Consider the following 24,844-nt stretch of genomic DNA (forward strand, 5'->3'; position numbering starts at 1 on the left):
GCAATTTTGAATACAACCAATAAACATTTGTGTAATGGAGATGTGGATGGTTTCAGTAGGTTGGTAAACCGTGTACCCTGTATTGAAGGCTTTTGTATCATTATGCTTGAATGTTCATTTCTTTTCTTCATAAGCAAGCTTTACGTTCCGTCTCCATGCACGCCTGCAGATATTTTCAGGGTTTAGTTTAGCTGCAAGGCAGGGTGGGCATAGCTGCCTGTTTTCTCTCTACCAGTTAGCAACCTTATTCAAATGAGCCTATAGCAGAGGTCTTTCAGTCACATACAGATCTCTACTAACCCAGTTAAAAGACACTAGAATCGGGAATTAAAGTTTAGTAAGAAGGGGTAAAGATTGTCACCATGGTTTATCTCTTATATAGTTTGTTGGTTCTGTCAGCAGTGCATTAATGACCAGTAAGCAATTCCTGGTTTTATAAGATGGCATAGCTGCTAATGGAGTCTTCCTTGGAGGTTTGACCTTTGTAGCAGCTAGCACAAAAGTGGGCAGCAGTATTGTGGCGTTTCAGATTGTAGTTTGGTAAAAGAATTATGAATGCATCTAACTCTGTTGGGGGCCACAGTATATACTGGGCAGAGTTCTGCCTTGAGACAATCTCTTCAGAGACTTAGGAAAACGGAATCTGGATATGGTTCTCGTGGTGAGAGGTGTCAAGGAGGGGGGGAGGATGAGGAGAACCACTGATTTAGCGTGGTGGGTGGTCAAGAGGTAGTAGGAAATAGGCAAAGTGGCAGAGGGCATAACTATTTTAGTGTCTGTCATAGAGGTTCAGTAAGATGAATCTTACCCTGTCAGTAATGTCAGAAATAGTGTGGCAGGAACAATGGATGTCATAGCAGGTTTCCTACAGAGCCCATGCAACTCTTTGTGGCTCAGGTTATCAACAAAAGAATCCCATAATTGGTCTACACCGTGCAAACGTTTTAGGTTTCCATAGCGGAGTGTGGGCTTGTCCTTCTGGAAGTCATTATGGTTTACCAATTCTCCAGTGGTGACAAGTAGTTAAAGGCAGATCATGAAATGAAATAGTGTAGGAAAGTGCCTTTTTTGTATGATCACCCCCGAAACTGTTTTTCCAGAATGCTGTTATTGCTCTGAAAGTGCCCTAATGCCTGCTAACTAAGCCCCCGGGCCAGTGCTCTCTCCCAAAGTTTGATATGTGTAAATTGGTATTCCCAATTGGCATGGACCTTAATCCCCATATAAGGCCCTAGGATATGGTACCAAGAGCATGGGTGTTAAAGGGATCACCAGGGCCTGAAGCACTGACTGTGCCACTCTGAATGACCCAAGTAAAGAGGTGGCAGCAGGCCTGCCATTGCAGACTGCAAGAGCAGTATGAACTGCTCAAACTCGCTTTGCCCTCATCCTGTGTGGCAAGTTTAAAGCACTTCTTTTATTCTATGCTGGTCACCCCTATGGTAGGCCTCCTAAGCCCAGGTGGCATGGAGCATTATATTACAAGGGCAAACATACAAGTGTAAACATCTATCTCCCCTTTAATGGCCTTTTCAATTAAAGACTACTATAAGTGGGCAGCAGGCCATAGGATAACATGGGCTGGCATCCGGGTACTCCTGAAATTGCCAACCCCATTATGATCAAACTGAAGTATGTCATGTTTGGTATCGAACAACTTGTCTCATTAAACCTGATTTGAATCCAAAGTCAGACTTAATGTGACAGGCACCCAGGTGGCTACCTTAGAGGTTGCCCACCTGGTTGCCCCAGCGTTTCTCGTGCCCTGGCTGACAGCCTGCAGCTTCTACCATCAAGACAGGATTCTGACCCCCTGAAAGTAAGTGTGAACACTCCCAGAGTCCGAAACAAAGGCCTACATGAAAGGAAGGTGGCAGGAAGGCTAGTGAACTGGCACATCATGGCAATAAGCTTTGATGAGCTCACCGCCTCTGATATGCAAGTAGCCTGTCCCCCAGATGAGAACAAAGTCATTCCCTTGCCCCAGGCACATCTGCACCAGGCATGTGGGAAAACTAGGTAGTCGGGAGATGTACATCCCCAGAAGGCTTGCCATACCTCTAGGGTGGGCTACCAGGTCTGTCCAGAAGTGGGTTCTGCCATAGTGAAAAGTGGCAAAATAGAGGGTTCTGGGTAGAAGAGGTGACCCCCCCCCATTAGATATGGTCACTTCAGGGGCGGATTAGCAGCTGAGACTAGTAGCCCAGTGGCCACTTGTCCCCAGACCCATAACGCCCCTAAAGCTATGATTTGAGGGGCACTCCTGACACAAGAAGCTCAGACTTGCTTTGAACTGCAACCAAGGACAAAGAAGAGACCGTGTCTGCGACTCCAGGGCTGCACAAAGGAAAGGGCAGAAAACTCTGCCCCTGTGGCAGCTATTCTGCACCAGCACAACCACGACTCATCCCGGACAGAGACTGGTTAAAAAAGGAAGGAGAACCCCTAAAGGCATCATCCGAACTACCTTGGGCTAGAGCTGCTAGTCCCCTGCCGCCTGCAGATAGAAACTCCAGATACCAAGAAATTACTGGCCATTGGGCCTTCTGAGGGATCGCTCAAAAGTAAATGGTCTTGTGTTTTCTTGGAAAAGTAGTTGTGACCTCCAGTAAGTTTCAGATGACAACTGCTTCTCCAAGACATTGAATTATCCAAGTGCTGTCTTTACTGCTGCCAAAGATTTATTGGTGGTCAGTCTGGCTACTGACCCCTTTGTCCAACGCTACTCTAAGGAACCCTTCCCCCCACCCCGCCGCCCCAGCGTACTCGTTCGACACTAAGCACAACCAGGATACCTCTGAACCCTGGCACAGCAAGCTATGGAAACTTTGTTGACTGTTGAAGCTGTTCTTTGGACCCGCATCACCATAACCTCCAGTAGTTTCAACTGAACTCACCCTGCAAGTGACCGAGTGTCACTGGCTGTTTTCACCATTGATCGCAATGGTAACGTTTGACAGCTTTGTAAAGTACTGATTTATTGTTCATTCTGAAATATTTAACTCTAGTTACATTTTGCTGATTGACTTCCTTTTAGTGTCTATATTAATATAAAAATCTCCTTTATTGTTTATAAAATGGCGTTGGGTTTCTTTCTAGTCATTTCATTTACTTATAGTCTATGTTGGTACTCTGAAATGCTTAACACCTGTTCCTCTAATAGAGCCTGACTGCTCTTTGCCACGCTACCAGTGCTGAACTAAGAATGTATTAGTATGAATCCAAAGGACCCAGTTTGGGGTATTGTGAGAGTGTTGCATAGTGAGACTTACTTAACCTTGATGCATAATACTCCATTCTCCTACAAATAGTCATGTTAATTCTGATATTCAATGTGAATACTCACTGCAGTAAAATCTAGGGGCACGCAGTTGTGAGCAGAAGGGCAAGGAACCAGTTCAGTACTTTCTCCTTTTTCCTCTCCTGGTGTTGTACCTGTTTTGGGGCTTGCCTGGGTGTTGTAACTCTAAATAAATCTTTGACTGGCTCCTGCACTTTAACCTCTGTGGCAAGAAACCCCTAGCTAAAATCTTACTGTGTGCGTACTCAGAAGGTTAAGAGTATTACTAGGAAACGGAGTAGCCTAAGAGAGTAACATGCCCCACTTCACTGGGCCTAGCTGCGAACCCACCCTTTGCTTGGCGTATAATTGGAGATGTTCTCGCATATACAGCAACAATTACAAAAATACAACAGCAACTTCACTTATTTTTAGAAAATTCACTTTCCCTGTAGTGTAGCAGAGTTTTCCAAGTTACAAAAGCCAGTCTTGATTCACTTTTATGAAACAAATGTTGCTATGTAGAAGGCCTCCCTCTATGATTTCTGTGTGCTTCATAGTTGGTAGTCAAAAGTGGGAGCTGGTGGTGTGTTCATTTTCTGAGGGAGAGTTGACAGTGTTGCCTGATATGGCCAGAAGCTATGAATTTATTTGCCACCTGCCAATAGCTTTTACTCTTTGACAAAAAGATTTTCACTGTGCGATTCACCACTTCCCAGCATCAAATTAGAGGTATGATCGAGAAGTGGGTTCTTATTGAGTGTTTTTTCTTGAGTTCCTTTTAGGATCCAATGTTACACAGATGGAGGTGAAAAAGTGTTACTGTTTAACGCCACCTGTGGTTTAGCTGATATTTAACTGGTTGACAATCCCAAAAGTATCAGCCAGCACCTCTGTTGCTTAATATGCTCTTTGACCCTGTGCTCAGTAATGTGGGTATTTGACTATTATGTCAAGCCATGATGTTGTTGCCAGTTCCTAACCTTGTCAACTGAGTATATAGCAACAGGAGCATACCCCTACACTGATGCCCCGTCATGTCTGTTCTTATGTGAACGAAAAGTTCCCAAGTCTGTAATCAATCCATTTCTTTTTAGGTTGACTGCCTTCAAAAACTGCCCACATGATATCATCTAGTGCTGGTTAACCAGAGTACACAGTTGTCCACAAGCACAAAGACCATAACCTCCAGAGACTTTTGACTCGGCCGCAAGACTTTAATAAAGGGCATTTCCCTAAACCACCAGATTCAGCATCTGCACATTGTCACACTGCAACCCATATTCATGCAAAACTTTCCCTTACCTATAACACGCTGCTGTTTACTACAGATGCAGACTCAAATTAAGCACAAAACCGCTAATAAAATTTGCATATCTCACTGTATGATAGGCTTCTATGAAAACACAATCTATATGCACCTCCGTAACTTGAAGCACAAGCTTGTTTTACTAGGATGTTATTTTGTGATAAACAGTTCTTATCACAAGACTGTATCCATCACTTGTATTTTGCCTATATTTTGCCCCCTATTTTCAAACAATGTGCCGAAGAAATCCTTGATCACAGCAACTTGAGCATTCAATTCTAATCCGCCACAGGGAGGAACATACTGTCATTACATAGTCACATTTAGATAGAAGATTTAAATATTGAATTACCCCAAAACAATATTTCTGCTCATCCCCTCTTCTTATTTAGGGCCTCATTATGAGTTTGATGGTTCCACCGTGGGACCGCCAAACTCATGGGGAGAACGCCACCACCGTGGAGATGACGTCCCTCCTGAGTGTATTACAATGTTGACTGATGGGAACATTGTAATGCATGTTCCTGCTGGTCAGTCCGGTGGGAACTGTGCTACGATATAGGACTCAGCTAGGAGAGCCAAATCCTTATTGTAGCACAGAGGGGGCTGTCTTCTCCTTCGAAATACTCACTGCCTGCAAAGCAGACAGTGTGCATTCCGATATGCTGGGCAAAAGGGGCCCCTGAACTGCCAATGCCATGGGCAGTGCAGTGGCCCTCAGCACTGGCTTTCCTCCAGCAAAAGCTGGCGGAAAGTGTGTGCTTTGGCTGGTTACAAGCCTGACCGCCGTCACCCCATCAGGATCTTAATCAGGATGTAATTAGGTGGTCGGACCGCCTGGAGTGCAGTGGTCGGACCGTCAACGCAAGTGTGGAAGTCCTTGGACCGCCACACTCATAATGTGGCCCTTAGTCTTCCTTTTGAAACAAAACCAGGGACTTTTCAGTCTCTGGTGCTAGACTCTCCACCCAAGCTTACCTTGTGTGAGCGTTGAACATTTTCTGAAATTTCACTGACAAGTGATCTTCCTTAGAGCCATTGCCATCACACAGGCATTTATGGAAGCTGCACGCTATGCATTGACATCACTTAATTCATTACCCTACTGACACTACTTCTACAACCGATATGGCAGAACTGTGGCGAACATCCAGACATAAACATTGGCAGTCTCTTGGGTGGGGGGGCGGTTGGGAAACCTCCACAAGAGAACCGCACAATAAATGGTTTAGGAGATACTTACTTTATCAAACTGACAAAAGAAAGGCCATTGAATAAACTCAAATACTACTCCAGGTGACTGCTGTTCTGCCTTAGTAGCATATGAAATAAAGGAGCGTTTTTTGTAGTCTGGGTTATTACGTGCTATTAGATAGTTGCAATACCAGGCTTCCTGACGCATCTTGTTTTGGAGAATAAGTTACGAACAATTTCTCTGCAGTTTCACAATTGTAAAACTATTACAAACTGGAAGTTGCACCTTTACTGGGATATAACAATTCCATAAATTGCAACTTCAAAGACAGATAAGATTGACCTGAGGTCTTCCCAAGTTCCTTTTTTAATTCATGAAGTGTGGTTACTTTTAACCTACCCCATGTCTTCTGCAGCTTAGTTTCAGTTCCTTAAAATATCAAGAGAGACTAATATCCTGGACCTTTTAGCTAAATACCTCACCAGTGTTTAGTCGGTTATTTTCCATAGTAAAGTTTAAAATTTAATTTTGTTGTTTTTGACATGTCTAAAAAGCCATATCATGAGAGGGGCTACATAAACTGAATATTCAATATAAGAAGTTTAGAGATGCATAAGGGGAGCATGTAGTGTCCTCTTTTGGGGGCGACCCAGTAGCCTTCGAGCGAATGCTTTAACCGTACTGACATAGAATACCCTCGTAGACTGCGACCTGATGTTGCCACAGTAATCTTACTGGTGGTGTACACTTTAGTGAAAGTCCTAGTATGAACAGTGCCATAGACCCAGCAAATACATAAAATTCTGCAACAGCTTGGCCCATTAGAAAGAGGGTGGCAGGGAAAAGTGGGTTGGCTCATAGTAGACTGGGTATATAATTAGCAGCGCATAACGTTTTATGTTGGAATTATTGCAAATCTGGTAGGCCCTGATCTTTTTTTTTAAATAAATTGATTACATTGCGCATTATGGCATGAGCTCTAGGCATATTGGAAGGATTCAACAGCAAGGACTTGGCTGATTTATGAACTGTTTGAGCCATTGGATTCACCTGTTATGCTTTTTATGTGCCATTGAGTACAACCTGTGTTTCTCTTTCAGGTGCCATTGTTAAGTTTTGATTGCCTTTGCAGCTTTTCATTGACTTTTACTTATTACCTTAATTATTCTTAATGCCAGCCTTTTACATCACGCCAAAGACATATTATGAGCTTCCCTTTAATTGTCTCAGGATACTATACTTAGTCTTCCTACTTTGTCGTTGCCTCATTGTTGATCACTGCTAGCTCTATTTTATTTATTTATGGAGATACCACAAGTGCCCAGGCAACTATTCTAAATATTGTTCTAGTCTGATATTTGGCATTTGTGTGTAGTAGCTTTGGTACTGAGCCTAAGTAAACAGGATTAATGCACCTGTGACTACACAAGACTCCAATCATGAGGTGTCCAGAAAATTGCTAGGGCTGAGACTCGAGTGTATAGTATACCAACCTGAATCCCATTAGCAGCAACTGGTTAGACATGAGATTGCCCTCAAACTGCTGTGCATAGTGAACGAGACCTATTGAGCAGCAGGCCCTTGTTATGGTGGATAATCTTCAACTATTGTATCGCCAAACATGCAGTCCAAGAGCCTGCAGTAGAAAACAAAATCTCAGGTCTGCAAATACCTACACCTGGGAGGCAGACCACAATGTCTTTCAACTGTCATTGCCAAAATGCCTGTGTCATCATCAGCCCTAAAGAGCACAGAATGTCTAGAACAATTTTAGGAAACTTTTGGAAATGTTGTTCTTTCGGTGGGACATTTGCTCCTGGGGCCTTCCTCAATCAAGCCTCGACCACCATTAACATTACACGTTTGAGTAGTTCTATAGAGTGTTTCCGCAGTACAAAATAAAATCTGATCTGTTTTATTGGACACTTTTAATGTTTTACATGTGAAACGTTTTCATGCAACTAACCTACCAAAGAGATGAGTTCATGGGGAATTTGTCAGTTCACAGGCTTTTTTTAAAAATTATTATTATTTTTATTTGTATTTCCTCCTAGTCGGATGTATAAACGTTAATCAAGGAAACACATATTCCCCTTATGCCCTTTGCTTATTTTAATTTTTTTATTGGATAATAGACATTTTAAAGACATGTGTAAGATCAGTAGAGTTGGCCTTTGACAAAAAGACTATCTTCTCCCGAGTAAGAGGAAAGGGAGGTATTTTTTTACGTAGGGATCTAAAGGGACAAGGTTTTTTTTTTTTTTTTAACATTTCATGAAATTCTGCCTGTTTTGTGTTTAATTCTCTGTCTTAAACTTTCAAGTAATTTGTAAAGTAATGCAAGCCTCTTTTTGTGTTACATGGTCACACCCGATATTCTTTTTCTTTTCCTAGGTCATCTACATTGGTTGCTCCTATGCTACTGTATACCTAATATACATGAAATTCAAGGCTACCTACGATGGAAACCATGATACCTTCCGGATTGAGTTTCTAGTGGTCCCAGTTGGGGGATTATCTTTCCTCGTCAATCATGATTTTGCTCCACTAGAGGTTAGTTCTGCAAGGCTTTTCTAGCTCCTTGACCCTTAACTGCAGCTAGGACCAATAAACCTCTCACGATGCAGCACTATGCAGAAGGCAACACTCCCACCGGGAGTGTTCACGTTTTTCATGCACCCACACACTGCAGAAAAACATTTAAAGACGTCTGAATTATTTTACTTTTTAAACATGCTATGTTTATCCACTGCTTTGAAGAGCTGTACTGTCAAAGTCGTGTGTAATATTAAGAACTTATTACTTGAGGCTTTGCCTGCTCCCAAAACTGTTCCTTGAATTGTGAAGCATGTTAAAGCATGAAATAGGTATGACACATTCTTCCCTTGCATACCAACTGATTTTAATTTACACTTGATAGCACACACCATTGTACCGTGTATAGACAGAGTTGTTTTATTAAAAAGGACTTTTTTGTCAAACATCGTATATGGAGGCTTCAGCTGCAGTAGAATTAAGTTTATTTTTGTTGTACATTGAGACGTTTTTTTCATATGCTGCTATTTTTGCGTATGAAAATCAAAGACCTAGTCGAAATATCAAGGTGTTGTGGACATCTTGCTTGCATAGAAATGTTGACAGGACAATGTTTTTATTTATCTATTTTTCGTTGGTTAGATCCTGTGGACTTTTTCAATATACCTGGAATCCGTGGCCATCCTTCCCCAGCTCTTCATGATCAGCAAAACCGGGGAAGCTGAGACAATCACAACTCACTATCTATTCTTCCTCGGTCTCTACCGTGCCTTGTACCTGATCAACTGGATTTGGCGTTACTCATTTGAGGGATTCTTTGACCTCATTGCAATAGTCGCTGGTGTGGTGCAAACTATTCTTTACTGCGATTTCTTCTATTTGTATGTCACAAAAGGTAAGTGATGATTTGCTGTGAATGGTTACCTTCTTTTACTCTTTATTTTAATCCTCACCATATTTTCATTCTAATCTCTCACAGTCCTTAATTCTTCCACTTGCAAAAATGATGATTACTGTAATACATTTGGTATCATCTTCTCCTGCCTGCACAAGCCTTATTATGTCAACAGGCACCTCTGGCATGGCATAGGATGGCACACCATTAAATGTCTATTTAATATGAATCCCACCATTTTACTTTTGTAAATACCAAATTGTTAGTCACTACGTGATTATATTTGGCTTTCGGTGTGTCAATGAATGCACTATCTTGTGATTCTATGGCAAGCAGTCTTCCCCCGACCCCATGCCCCCCACAATGGGTACACACCACCCGAACTGCATATTTTCTCAGCCATCTTCTCAATATGTATTACTTAACCTTGATTCACACGATTTCTACCACCTTCTGTTATTCAGATGTATTGGCTAATCAAACCTTCTGCTTTATCAGCACTTCTGCATTGTTCCCACTCATTATACAGGGACTCACAACTGAGTTTAAGAGACAGAGGTAAGAAATCTGCTGTAAGGTTCTTAAACTCTCATATGTCATAGCTACAGAACCGTCTACTTGCAGTCTCAAAAACATTCCAGCTATACACTACAATTCCTCACAAATGAAGCCAATTTTGTGAAGGCTTCATGGTTCCTCTTATAGTAAATTGAATTTTGCACATAAATTGTCTGAATAAATTAGTTCTATCCACATACTTAATGCGTTTTAGTCTAAAGCATACATGTCTCAGCTCACATTTTGTCTTTGATGCAAAATTTCTTGATTTTTCTTCAGGCTCGTTACAGCACAGTCCCTGAAGATTGGTCATCTTAGATTATATCCTGTAAACCAGGCAGGTAGACAAATGGGCGCCTTTACTTGTGTAGTGCCATATTGGTATTCCTTGAAATATAATTTTACATACAGCTTTCTTACAATTGGAGATGTTTGAGGCACAATTTTTAATCTGCCATCCATGATTATACCAATGCCAAAACCCATCCTTATTAACTAGTGACTGTGCTATCTACAACACCACTACCCCATGAGCCTTGAATTCTTACTTTTTTTACTCATGTCGTAACTATACCACACCATACACACATGAGGTGATGGGAGCAATGCTTGCAAGAAGTCTAACCATTGGCAATTGCTTTCGGTAGCATTCTAACCCATTATTCTTTCGCCTACCATGCCACCTCAGTTTGGACCCAGCCATATGAAAATCAGTCTTGACCATGCTCCAATAGGAACAGTCCAGTCCGAATTGCCAGACGAGGTCCTCCCTGAACCATAACACAAGCAATCTATGATCGGTTTTGCTCTGATTGGGGCTCTTAAGTCTGATGTAGCTTGGCTAAATATATCACAGTTAGTACCTCCATTCTGCGCTTTGAACACTGAGTAAATGCACTGCTGAGCAGCAAATCCCATCATAATCAGTTACTTTTGTTTTATTTGACTCCCTATGTATTCTCCAAAAAAAAACTCCCACTTAGGCATTGGAACACTGCTGCAAATGGCATAACAAATGTTGGCCTTATCCCAGCCTCCCAGTGCGTCAGTATTTGATATGTTGTAGATAAAGTGAGGATTCGGAACAATTGCACCTCTCACCATTGATATAATTAGTTTTCGCTGCAGACGTTTTTTGAGAATGAGTTGAGCACACTCAGTAATTTTGTCAGGAAAACCTTCAAAGTCCCTTCTTCGCTTTAAAGGAATTGTTTAGTATTCCCTTTTCATGAAACGCTAAGCATTGTTTGCTTATCTGAGGACAAATGAACACTCTGCAATATTATCTACAAGTTGCAAAATACCACCGTTTATATACACCGTGCCTGACACCTCTGTACCTTTTCTATGTACAAGTAAAACCTACACTGCCTAAGTAGGAACGTACAAGCATTGGAAGTGCAGCATTAATCTAATACCACAATGTCTGTAGTACACTATAAATACTGTGCCTGAATATAAACCAGGAAGACTATAAGGCATGAGGAGATCTGCTGTTACTAAGACCGGCGATGCAGTGTCTTGGCTTTAATGTGCTCACTCATACACAGAAAGCTGTCAGGACCAGCCCAGTGCTTTGTTTACATTATCTAATGATAAATGTGAGGACCACTCTACAAGCTATAACAGCGGAGATTTCAACAAAATCTACAATTGTAACACTTGTGATTTTTCTCCCATCAGTTTGTCCACGTCCACAAAGATTGAAACAGGCTCAAGTAAGATCTCCTCTAAATGTGGCTTTCAAGGTCATGAGTTTTCTGCACACCTAACCTCTCCTCTGATAGCAATGTGGAGCAAACTGAAGCACACTGGGGTTTCTTCCAGTGCTCTTCCACATTTCCCTTTGTGTCAAAGTGCTTCCAAATCCACTTGGACATCCAGCTTGATCCCTCGATCCTGCATGCCCATCCACCCTTGCTCCTGGCCAACTTCACACATACGCAAGGACAACAGAAGTGCTGATCCTATCCGACTGATGTTAAGATCTCTCACTACTGCCCCTGTAGCCTTGATTGGATGACCTTGGGTTTTAAATGCTGGGGCTGCACCATTGGAAAAACCCTAACATTTGTTTTATGAAGCACATTAATACACATCAAGACTTGTATTTTAAAGGAGCCTGGTTGACTTATGATTAGTGCTGACACATTGTTACAGGCTGGTTTAAGTCAGTGGGCGGTTCAGTGATGCAGGCAAATCCAGGGTCATGTCATAGAACCCTTGGGTAACTGATACAATGTGATATTATAGGGTGTGATTAAGAGTGAATTTTCTCACCCTAGCTGAAATTCGGTGTGCAAATGCATTGTTTAAAACTGTAAACTCACAGCTGTTACTGAGAAACGTGAATTCATACCTGTGTATTACGCCAATATGGTGTAAAGGTACTTGTGATCAAATTGCTCGCAGGAGCCTTTAAGGGCAGTAGTGTAGGTAAACACGTATAGATCCTGTTAGTTTGTGGCTTTCATCAAGTTTTTGGCAAGTGTGTGCTCTTCCTGGTTATGGTCATTCATGTACTTCCTCAGGGAAGGAGTAAGTCCTATCCAACTTTCGAATTGGGAAATTGCAATTCCAAAATTACTGACAGTAAAGGGGACAGGATTTCTCCACAGAGAGCCACATTTCATGGTGTGGAAAAATAAACCGAACACAATGTGTGCTTGCTAACAGTTTTTATCTCTGTAAATGAACACATTACTTTTTCGTATGTATAATTACTTATTCTTGTGTGTTTCAGTACACCTACTTTTTATTTCTCCTGTAATGGTGGAACACTTTTAGTTCCTCAGCAGTGTCACTGATTCTTTGAGATGTCCCAGAATGTCTGAAGTGTACTGGTGTGGTATGTCTGTTTTGAGTCCACTGCAGAAATATTTTGTGAACTGTTCCCCCCACATTCGTTAGTATTCCCAGCATAAGACTAGACACTCAGATGTGGGTTTGGACAGAGACTCCAGCTCTTTAAGAACCGTCCCTGAAAATGGCAAGCTTTTGTTCTTAGGGAACAAATTCTACTTAGAGTGGCAGTTTGTGCTTTGTTTAAATGGTCTACCAGCCCACGCTGATGATTAGCAAGAGTGATGTGAGATCATTTAATATGAAGTCAGAACTGTATTAATATCGGTTTGTGGTGTTCTACCATGTAAGTTACTCTAATGTTAAATAGTTTGAATGCACGAGAGGTTAGAATATGATTACATGCATAGCATGTAATAATTTATAGTTTATTTCTCGAATCTGCAGTGTATTCATTTTTATAAACTTCAAGACGATCAGAGAGGCTTTCAAGAGTCTTCAGACATTTGCTTTAAGTTTATATAGGTTTTTAGCCCACCGACCTGTGCCCTTGAAGAGAATATCGGTGTTAATTGGCAAAAAAATGATCTGCTGCAGGAATTTCATATTGGGGTCTGTACACATTAGGAATTTGCTGACCTTCATTACCTTTTGTGCATGTTGCAGGGGACATTGTTCTCTTAAATATGAACCGATTTTAGAAACTATGCCAGGGGCATTTTGGAATGCAGCTGCATAAATGAGACTGGGCCAAAGCCCATCTCCTGGTGTACCATCAGAAGATAGCTCCACCCCACTGTATTGAATGCCTTCTCAATATCAAGCGATACAAGGGAGAGATCCCGGTTCGACTTTGCAGTCTCATTCAATACATGAGTTAGACACCTCAAATTAAAAGCTGTTATGTGCGAGGGCATAAAACTGCATTGTTCCTCATGGACCTGGACACGGATTACTCCCTGCAACCGCTTCGCTATTATTTTGCAGAGGTCTTTAACATCATTGTTGATCATAGAGAGTGGTCTGTATGCGGAGGGATCCTCAGGCTGTATGTGCAGTGTGTTAATGATTGACAGGTGTACCCATGTGGCACTGGGTGGAGTGTGCGCCAGCTATCGAGCATCCTCACATTCTGCTTGACTTGGGTTAGGGACTCCGTCTTCCATGGCTTCGTGTCCAGCTTTGATGGGTGTCGATCCCAGTTCCCTTCCAGAATTCAATTAAAGTCTCCTACCCATATTATAGATACTGCCTTCCAGCAACCCCTGCATCGTGACATAAAACTGCCCATCATCTACATTGAGCCTTAGGTATTCAAGATAGTAATGTCTGTATCATCCAGAATGCCCTGCAGGAGTATGTAGCCTCCCTCTATATCTGCCTTCCATACACATGGCAAAATGGCACCCTTGGGGCCACCCAAATCGCCCCCACCATAAGAGGTGTAGGTTGAAAAAGAGTTGACCTCCATTTGTTTTGCTACCTTCTGCACTTCAGTGCTCATTAGATGTATCTCTTGCAAGCAGGCTATTTTGATCTTATGGCACCAGGGATACAAATAAACCCTATAACGCTTTGTATAATCCTGTAGACCCCTGATGTTTCAAGTGAGAATATGTAGATCATCTGTCATAGGTAGTTATGACCGCCACCCAAACCCGGCACCATCTCCTCTCTAGGAGAGGTCAGTGTTACCGTTCCCCAAGGATAATTATCAATCTTTGCACATGCACAGTAAAAATAAACATTATCTCTGCAAATGTTAGGGAAAACAATAAACAGACCACCCCACCCCAGATAAACAAAGCAACAACCAAACAAACTGCTCATCCATCTGTACTAACGCTGCCAGGACCCACAGCCTAACCTCCCCACCCACAACTATAGCCTACCACCAAACGTGGGGAGGGCTCCATACTACCCTCTCAATTCATACTGTCAACGATGCCCAGACGATCTGTACCAGCAGTATCAATCATCAGCATTGAAGTAAGACCGCACCCTCCTCCGAGCAGCAAAATCCCTCCCTCCCCTGTATGAAAAAAGTTAAAGGAGGATATCAAAACATAGGCTCCCTGCTACTTGCTGAGTTAAATTCCCCCCTCATACAACAAGGTCCTCTGTTGTAGCCAGCTCAGGAGCCAACTCGGCATGTCCCAGACTGTCTGTTGTCTCCATGGAGGCAAATGCCATGGTGCCATTCCCCTGCACCACAGTGTGCCCAGGACCTCAGGCGTCCGGACTCCAAGAGCTGTCATCTATGGATTCCCCCAGATATCTTGTGGTTCTCAAAATGGGCATTATCAGTCTCACGGGCTGTACTCAGAACACAGTCTCTGCATAGTTAAGGATGTGTGCTATAAAAGCCGGGGAGGAGCCACCAACGCTCGGTGCGCCTTTTTGATAGCAAAGAACGGTGACAGTCTGGTGGGTCGTATGGTGCCCCAGATCCAGCATTCCACTAATCTCTCCATCCCAGTCCCTTCTGCCCACTCAGTAAACCCCAACAGGTGGACATCGTTGCGGTGGGACCTCCCTGGCTTGATATGACTGTTCCGGAGCAGTGGCTTCCGCAGGCACACCAGGAACAAACTGGCAGGAGTCTGGGAGCTTGCGGGTCCCTGCAGCACCGGCTAGTGCAGCGGATGCAATCTGCTGAAAGGGGCTTTGGCCGAGTGGTGATTCGAAAGGATGGCACGATTGCTACCACACCAGAAGACCGGCATGAGACGAGTCGGAGGGGGATGCCTTTGGCAATGAGCTAGAAAATACACCTATACCCTCGGGCCGAGCCCCCCCCCCCCCCCCCCCCCCCCCCCCCCCCCAGCTGCTGGGACAGCGGATACGACTTGAGACACTCGCAGCAATCGGGAATAATGATATGGGAACTGTATGTCGCTGCATAGTCAGGCAGGGTTATTCCACAAAAAGGGGATCTCGACGTGGGGCAGTGTTTTTGTAAACTGCTAACTTACTAAGAAATGAGCAACCTGCTGATCTGGAGACACATGCCGGCGATTGTGACAACAAACAACACAGGAGAGGGTGAGAATGGCAGACGGAGAGGAAGTTGCTGGATTAGCAACATCTGTATGTCCCTGGCAAAGGGGTGGGGGGTATATTCATTGGTATCAATGTTGTGGGCTGACAATTTCCTGGCAAGATACCAGAGAACTAATTGTGGTGAACACACTCGATTTGCCCTTGTTGATAACATTATCCTTGGCGGGGCGCATTGGTATTTAATGATGAGGAGTACAATGATAGATATACTGTCCCTAGTGGGGTCAGAGGTGCGCAGCCTTCACTGGTAGGTTATTGGGGTGGGAGCAGATGGTGCACGTCCTGGCACATCTAGACATGTGGGCACTGGTTAGCACTTTACTGTCCAGGGAGGGGGGTAATGTTTTGTTGGAATGTTTCTTGAATTAATGTTTTGGGATTGCTACTTCACTGATATGATAGCATTTGTACATGTGAACCATAAAGACATATACTGCACTGATTATGCATATCCTGACTAAGTGGAAACTCCTCACCTGGGATGTCCGGGGAGTGGGATCCTACCAGAAGCAGTATAGAATTCTCTCAAAACAACAAGGCATAGGCATGGTGTGTTTGCAGGAGATGCACTTTACTGATCAAGAAGCTCAAAAACTTGCTAAAAAAATGGAGGGGTCAAGTATGTTATGCTAACTACTCCTCCTATTTCTGTGGACTTTTAATATGGTTCGCCCTGGGGTGCCCTTCGCAATGAACTACATGAAAGCTGATGTCGAGGGACGATACCTGTTAATGCAGGGTAGACTGGACGGAATAGATGTAACTTTTGTAAACTCATACAGGCCGAAAGTGGATAAGGGTTCATTTTATGGCACAGTTAGGACAGTAGTCATGCCAGCAAAATACTAACTCTAGGATGATGGCACAGCTGGGGAACATGATGGTGCAACTGGGACCGAGAGACATATGGAGAGAAATACACCCGGGGGGTGGAAATATACATGCCACTCGTAGACATACAGCACATATAGTATTTTAGACCGTATATTTATATCAGAACATATGGTCCCAGGAGCACTGAATGTGATACATCTCTCTCGATATTTGTCTGACCATGCTTCAGTGGTATGTGCATTTGAATGGGGTACTAGCAATAGGTTCTCAAATACCTGGAAATTCCCAACCGACATACTAAAAGACTCACACAGGAGGGAAACTTTGGCCAAAGCATTGCAACATTACTTTGCGGATAACTGGTTGGGTACACAAAGTTGGGCCTTGGAATGGGAAGCAATAAAGTCCGTCCTTAGGGATAGGTGTGTGGGCTTGGTATGTCAGGTTCGTAAGGCTCTACAGGCTAAACTCATCTGTGGGGAAGGAGAATTGGTGCCTGTCAACGTTTACCACCGGAAGATAGGAAGGGAAGGCAGTCAGAATCTGATTTTCTGCAAAAGATGATGTCTATGAGGGAGAGGCTTGAGCGCTTTACTTTGAAATCCTACTGCCAGTTGTTGCTTGGAGAGGGAGATAGCTCTGGTCGCCTATTGGCCTGGATATTGCGTCAAGAAATACCACGCCTTGCCCCACCCCCCATTGTGCAACTTAAGACCCCCACCGGGGCTGATGCCTGCACGCAAACTGCTATAGTAGACATACTTCAAACCCACCTGAAACAAGTATATTCTGCACCCAGGGAGAGGAACCCTGGAAGGATGGTAGAGTTTTTGGAATCTCTTGCATTACTTCAAGGTGGAAATCAGGCACACACTTACAATATTGCCAGGGGCGTGCAAGTGCCGGGTAGCGATGCCTTCCCAGCAGAGTTCTACCGTACTTATATAGCAGACATTAGTCAACAGCTTCTGGAGGTCTACCTAGAGGCACAATCGACAGGGATTCTCCCCCCCCCCCCCCAAAATGAGGGAAGGGTGTATTACCATGATATTAAAGCAGGGTTCAGACACTCTGGATCCCTCTTTGTTCCGACTCCTTACAATGATCAATACAGATATGAAGATACTTTGTAAAGTGCTAGCACTCTTTCTGTGGACAGTGGTTACTCAGTTGGCACATGTTGATCAATGTGAATTCATACCGGGCAGGAGCACCGCCATGAATCTGCGCCGCCTAATGCATGTGATGCACGAGATGACAGACTCTCAGGAGAAAATGGCAGTGGTATCCATGTATATTGCTAAAGCCTTTGACACTGTAGATTGGCTGTACCTTATGGGAGTGTTGAAGGTGATGGGGTTTGGCCCTCAGTTGCAGGCATGTATACATTTACTGTATACGGAACCAATTGCTAAAGTGAAAGTGGGATGATTGTGCTCAACTCCTTGGATTGTGAGCAGGGGGACACGGCATGGGTGTCCGCTATCACCCCTACTTCTTGCACTGGCACAGGCTTGCGATCCAAATTAGACAGGCTTAAATAAGATGGGGGATCAGGGTGGGTGATACAACACATTTGATGTCACTAAATGCAAATGACATGCTATTTTACCTTAAGTCCCCTAGAGAATTGCTACCCTTACTCTTGCAATACTTAGATGCTTTTGGGGACATCACTGGCCTTCTAATCAATGCGGGTAAGTCCTTGGTGCATCTGCAGGGTGGGTTGGCAGGTATGGAGCAGAGGATGTTGCCATTCCTCCAGCTGCTCGGAGAAACGGATAGATTCAGGTACCGAAGAGTGATGATAGCGGGCATAGGACAGAAACGTCCACAACACAACATAGAGAGAGTGATAGAGGGACTTAAAACCTCAATACAATTCTGGAACACACTCCCACCAAGTATCTCCTGACAGGGGTCACCTCCACTCCGAGCAGGTGCACATTCCTGGCCTGACAGCATCCGCTATGCCGTGCTCGTTCTGAGATGAGAAGATCGCTTTACTGCTCATTAGACTACGGGGCCCTCTCACCAGTGAGAACATAAGAGCCCTGTATAAAGCATCTTTGTCGAGGCGAGGTCGTGCCAAATTGTTGTGCGTCACAGGCTCCGATCGGCTTCTGCAAGGCACCCTCGAAGAGGCGTTGGCTCAGGCACCTTAGAGGAGATGGCCGTGCAGAGTGGTGAGCGCTCACTATGGTGCAGCCATGTGGCAGTTAAATGTCGAAGGGGAAGGCGGGCAAAAGGCGAGCCATGGTCACAATGGACCGTCCGGGCCCACCACACTCCATGCGGGCAACAGAAGCAATGGCCCCCGGCAGCTGCCAGGCTCTAACAAGCAGGCCGATCTCTGCTGCACCAAGGCCAGCAGATCCGGCAGGGGCCTCTGCCCACCGCCTCGAGGCCTGCTGCCACCAAGCGACATCCTCAGCCCTGGTGCAGCACCGGCAACCGGGACAAGCTCCTCCTGCAACAAGCTAGGAGTAGAAGGCACCCCTGTGATTACCAGGCTCCAGGGTTGCGTCCACAACATGATTCTGCAGGGTAGCTGCAGAGCTGCTCAGGAGCGTGTCATGTGGGCCATCTTGCATGATCAGGCCCCCTGATAAACAAGATTTATTAATCTGCATTTGCAGTCACCCTTCTGTCTTGAGTAATAGGTTGGTTCTTAGTTGTGAAACAGCTTTTGTGTGTTATGGTTTGGGTATTTTGGATTGGATAGATGTCTTCAGGCTGTTGATCAGTGGTGTTAGGCATTGCTCAACTTACCTCTGTTTGAAACGTGTTTAAAGAATTCAGTTGTTGCTAGAGAAAGAATAGAAGAGAAGGGTTACCACTGACTTGCTTGTGTAAAATCAGGTTTACAGTCAATTTGGGATTACCGGTGTTTGTGTTGAGGACGAGTCACATGAGTTGTCTACTATCGTTTGTTTTACTTTGTCTCCTAGCTCGTATTTTCCTATATATCTCTTTAGTTGTCTTTATAGTCATTTCAATGTTTTTTTAAAATATTTTGTCACTTTCATCTTTGGCCGTTTTCTCTTTCCATGATTTTTTTTTAATCCTGTTTTTAATTTGACGTTATTATTCTACTTTGCTTAAACATCAAACAACTTTAGTCGCTATTAAGAGAAAACAATAGTTTATATGAAGGTGATTCAGTCGTCATCCTTAATCTTGATAGTGAATATGTGCTAGTGTGTCATTTTTTAATATATGTTATAAGGAGTCCAACACCTATATACTCCAATGTGTTGTTTTATGTTTTTATTTCAGTATTAAAGGGAAAGAAGCTGAGCTTGCCAGCGTAAGTGCCAAAGATCCTCTTCGCCAGCTTCTGTCCTTTCAAGAGGCTTGGACAGATCAGTCTTTATCACGAGCAAGGTGCAAGATGCCTGAGACAGAAAGTCGAAATCACTACTATTTTTATTGTGAACCAAGTCATCGGCGGTACTGTACAAACACGAGGCAACCAGCAGCTTTCTGTGTTACGCATCTTGCCTTCTCTCACCTTTTTATTACGATGTATAAAGGTTTTTTTACTTAAGAAACTTGTGCTGTATTGATAAATTCAATGTGCAGTTTCAGTTGAATAATTCCGAAAGTGATGTTTTGCACGGTTTACACCCAGGGGTGCAAACGTATTAGCTTTTGTCCTCTGTGAACATACTATTTGAACATAAGTAAAGAAAAAAAAATACTTGACCTGTTTGACGTCATTGTTCGATAAGTCTTTCCAAGTTCCTATGAGTTTATTCATTCCACTGTATTTATTTTAGTTTCTTCACAAAATGTTGAGCTATTTGCCAGTAATTTTTTTTTTTTTTTTTTTTTAATTACCAAAACATTTGCCATAATGTATGGTGTTTGTTAGTGAACGCTCCTTACCCTAGGGGTCCGTAATGGCGTCAAAACACTGTTCGTTTATCAGTATAATTCAATCTGAACTCTTCACCCTCGCCCCTTCCTTTAGAATGTTTATATTAAATTTGTGTTTCAAAACTAACTATGAATTTAAAATGAAAAGGAAATGCCTTGCCACCATATGTGCACTTCTGCCTGTAAGGTATGTCGCAGCAGCGTCATAAGAATGTGTCCGCGGTGGTGAGAGTTTTCAGGTTGCTATCTTTGCAGCAGTGATTGATAAAATGGCATCGGTGACTGAGTGTAAACCTCGAATGACTATTTTCACGTTGAGAATTATTTTAGATTTTTTTTCTTCTTATCAGGACCTGCTTCATTATTATCAATGATGATGTGTCGTTATAGTCACAGGGACAATAGCCTGGGGTAGGTGTGACTTGCAGTAATCTATATGAAGTGAGGAGCATTCTTAAACATTGTCTGGGGCTTTGAAATGAATGCCTCTCACGTGGTGTCTTTATGTTCAGCTTCATGTGGTTTTTGATGATGTGCCCCCTTTGAAGAATTTATGATTTATGTTCCTATTTCAAATTCAACAGCACCAGTTACCATTCTTTATACTTTACGAATAGTTTTTTTTTTTTTTTTTTTTTAAATTCCTGGTTTTACTGAGCTGTTGCATGATTTATCTTGTTAAAAAAAAACCTTCCCACTCCGAATAAAATATTTTATGAGATGTCGTAGTCTGTAATTTTTTACTGTAAATTGGGAGAAGTGAATGATTTGTATTCTGTGAAATTAATTCTTTAAGATTGCAGGCGTACATGTGTGCTGGTTGTTGGTGTAGGGGGTCGGCGGAGAGAAAAAGGGCCGGCAGGACTTTCAGGATCAGTATTAATATAAAGATTAATAATCCAGCCGTCTGAGAATATTTTAAGCAAGCAGCAGGGGCCGATTTTACTATAGTGCTACCTGCTTATGGGGGCGAAAAATAATGTAAGATATTCTGCACCAGTTTGAATCTGAAACCGAGTTCACTTTTAAAATCTAAACTTGTTGCTTAAGAACAAGGAACTTGGTTGAATTTGACATTTGATGAATCTTCTTTATTTAGTAATACTACCACGTTTTAGCACCGATTTTCCACAGTGATATGTTTACCAGAGGTAAACCAGGACAGGTCACCCTTTAGTGCCACTATTTTGCTGCATACTAAATGAGACCTTTCCAATACTGGATCCGAAATAATCTATCCTTCTCTTTTCTGCAGGTGCTGTTAGGGTTTTATTTGCACATCCATGCCATAAAAACCGCAAGTGGCAAAACAGGTCTATAAAGGTGCCACCTCGCTCTTCTGACGTCCGCTCCTAATGTTTATGCAGCCATTTTCTGTTTGTTAATTTAGCGAGATATTAGGTGACCTGTCTCAGTTTCAAGCGTCAGATACCCAGTACTGACCTGTCCTATTACTAGCTATGGTGCATTGGTTAGGACGGAGTAGGACACAGCCTCCTGGGATTTGTTTCCCCTTAAGGGACATACCAGAGAGAGAGGCTGGACTTCTTTGACCACCCAAAGCATAAGCATTCAAAACTGTAATGTCCGTCACCTGTACTAAACAGTTCACCAAGAGTTTGTATAAGAAATGGGGTCCCCCACATTGAGAAGTAGAAGAGGTCATCCACTTTTTTGTAATCACAAACAGATTGCTGACATAATAAATGTTGAACTGTACCAAAGTGTACCAATGATCTGTTGCTACTTGTAGAATTGTTCTCATCCACCTCATGTCAAGATTATATTTAATAATATAGCAAAGGCTTGTAAGAAGTCCTTAATAGTAGATTTTTGGTTTATATCGCGAACATTTTTTAAAAGTTTGTTAAAACACACCAAAAGATCTAGTGATGTGTGTCTGAACGAGTATCCCTTTAGAACAAATGTGCCTCTTAGCAGGCAGGCTTTCCTTCTGGAGCTATATGAGAACAGTTTCAATATTTTGCTCCAAACCAGTCACCCCTATCCTCCCTGTTTTTTTTTGTTTTGTTTTTGTTGCGAACAACTTAGACCCTGGTCTGTCGGGTCACAATGCCTCTGGCACGGAGGTCAGTATCTCTAATATAAGATGTGGTACCATTAGCGTCAATACTTGACTCCAATGAGAGACCTCTTCATAAAACGAAACAGTGAGTATAAGCCTGCTGCAGAGACCTTCACCTGGTTATGCGATCCTTAGTGGGTCATAATGTCTTGGGGATAAGCTCCTAGCCAGTAGGATGAAAGCAGCAATTTGCCCCACATACTCCAACCTGATCATTCAGAGGGAGCATCTTTTAGACTCACTTAATAAAGTATGGGTACTTCTCAAAAGGCCAATTGCCTCGGTCTCTGAAGGTTCGTTAAATGAAGATCATGCCGCAAATGCAGTAACTAAATAAACATGATTCAGCAGAAGCTCAGAAACTGCTACTCAAAACAACCCAAATCCAAACTCTTTATAGAGTTTTCCGCTACCAAGCAGGTCTCTCAATCAGTATTACCTATCATTGAGGTCATGTTACATACAATTTATACAGCATGGACAAACGATTGCACCAGCAGAAAGTATACAAGCTGCAAGAAAGTTGAAGCCAGCATAGTATAATTCTATACCCGAGATCCTAGTAGTGCAGGCTTATCCAGTAAACTTAACACAAATTCTTGTCTGCTCCACATCATTGGGAGTCGATGAACCTGAATAGGATATAAAGATTTTTCTTCTGGTAGCTTACCCACTTACGCCTGTAAAGTAACCTTTCTGAGGGCAGACTACACCATATTTTGTGGTAAGTGGAGGAAATTGTTACCTCATGTCTACCAGTGCACCTTCCATGTGGGTTTGGGGGGCAGTCCTTTTACTTCTTACTGTACAGCACACTGACACCCTTCCCGTTGAGCTGCTATTTAGAAAAATGTGCCATATCTAACAGGTCTCGGGTAGTTTGGCACAGCATCTCCCTGGGGCTCAGAGATTTGCCTTTATGAAGCAAAACTCTAATGCTCCAGCCATGTCCAAAAACAATTTATGATTATAGAGAGTATGGTGGTCCAGAGGCAGATACCTAGTACGCCTTTTTCAACACAGATGCTGGTCTTTTCCAGAAAGAAAGTGGTATGAATACATCTCCATAAGTGGTTATATCTTTAGTTTCTGGGGCCTCTTGAAAAGAAGGTCTCCCAGTTCACTTATGTGGCACTAAAAGCAACAGAAGCGTTGGAATTACCTTTGCCCACAATTGAGCCTAAATAACCTTTTGAATGGAACTCTTGTAGTCTTCCTCCACATTTGCAGAGCCTCTGCTAGCCTTCAAGAATGCATTATTGAATTGGAGCCTGTATTGGTTGTCTGGGAGCAGCCTTTCTCTGGCGCATCAGCCCTTAGCAAATCACTGGATGGCACAGACCTACACAGTGTGACCCCAAATTACTGCGGATAGAGAGCCTAACGGTCCAAGATTCCCCTGCTACATTAAACCCAAATGAATTTCCTAGGATCCCCTTCAGACCAAGAGTCCAAGAGACAGGTGGGCTGGCAAACAAACAGTTTGCCAGCAGGTGGGCTGGCAAACTGATGATGGTCAGTATGTTTCTCCACATAACAATTATTTACTGTGATCTAGTAACTGATTCTTGGGATGCTTCCAAACCGATCTATCACGCCTGCTGGATTCTGCAGATACCATGGCTTGATCACCTGGCACAGCTGTTGCACTGTCACCATGCAAGGATGCATTCCATAGCATTCTCGGGAGATTTCCAAGCAACCCTCATGCGTATGCCGGCTGATGGCGAACAGCTGTTCAAAGACCTAGCAGACTTCTCCCCAGATTGCTGTAAAAACAGCAGAGCCTGAGCCTAACATCATTAGTGAAACAATGCTCCCAGCATTACCCAAAGTTTCAAAAGGCTATTTTAGGGTACAACAATACCGGCTCCATCAACCTTCGTAGCTGAGCTATGCAACCCAATAAACGTACCAAATATTTTGGGGCCGGGGTGATTCCAGGAGACACAATTTCCAATACCTGCAAGTCCCATCTGTGCCTTCTTCCCCTAGGTACACTGTCTCAAAACCACGTTGATGTCTTCCCTGCCATCTTTGGTTCAGGGAGGTCTCCCATTTATTTCTTCACCAATTGGAAGGCCATCACAATGGATCATTAGCCCAGCAAGCTAATCCAGAAGGGCTATGCCCTAGTGTTTCTGTCCTGTCTGCTGGGCCACCCTCCTTTCACCAAGAATTGCCTCTCAACAGGCTCCTTGATTTGTAGAGGCTGATGTTCATACCCTGCCAAACAAAGGGGCCTTTGGGTGGTGCCCATGGAGGAATGAGCATTGGGGATTACTCCCTTTACTCCTTGGTATCCAAAAAAGACGAAGGTTTCAGAATCGGACTGGATATTCAGCTTGTGAACCTTTTTCATTCGGCAGGACCAGTCAAGATGCTCTCGCTGAGCTGGCCTTGAT

General features: G+C 43.2%; 1 protein-coding gene across 1 annotated transcript in view; it reads left to right on the forward strand.

Moving 5' to 3' along the window:
• KDELR2 (KDEL endoplasmic reticulum protein retention receptor 2) overlaps positions 1–21,074 on the forward strand; it is a 46,075-nt gene extending 25,001 nt beyond the window's left edge. Inside the window, exons 3-5 of the mRNA XM_069210316.1 lie at positions 8,179–8,337; positions 8,962–9,214; positions 19,751–21,074. Coding sequence (XP_069066417.1) covers positions 8,179–8,337; positions 8,962–9,214; positions 19,751–19,785 — 447 coding nt within the window. The 3' untranslated portion in view covers positions 19,786–21,074. The remainder of the gene's footprint in view (positions 1–8,178; positions 8,338–8,961; positions 9,215–19,750) is intronic.
• Positions 21,075–24,844: the final 3,770 nt, after the last annotated feature.

This window comes from Pleurodeles waltl, chromosome 10 (assembly GCF_031143425.1).
Source record: "Pleurodeles waltl isolate 20211129_DDA chromosome 10, aPleWal1.hap1.20221129, whole genome shotgun sequence".
Classification (NCBI taxonomy): Eukaryota; Metazoa; Chordata; class Amphibia; order Caudata; family Salamandridae; genus Pleurodeles; species Pleurodeles waltl.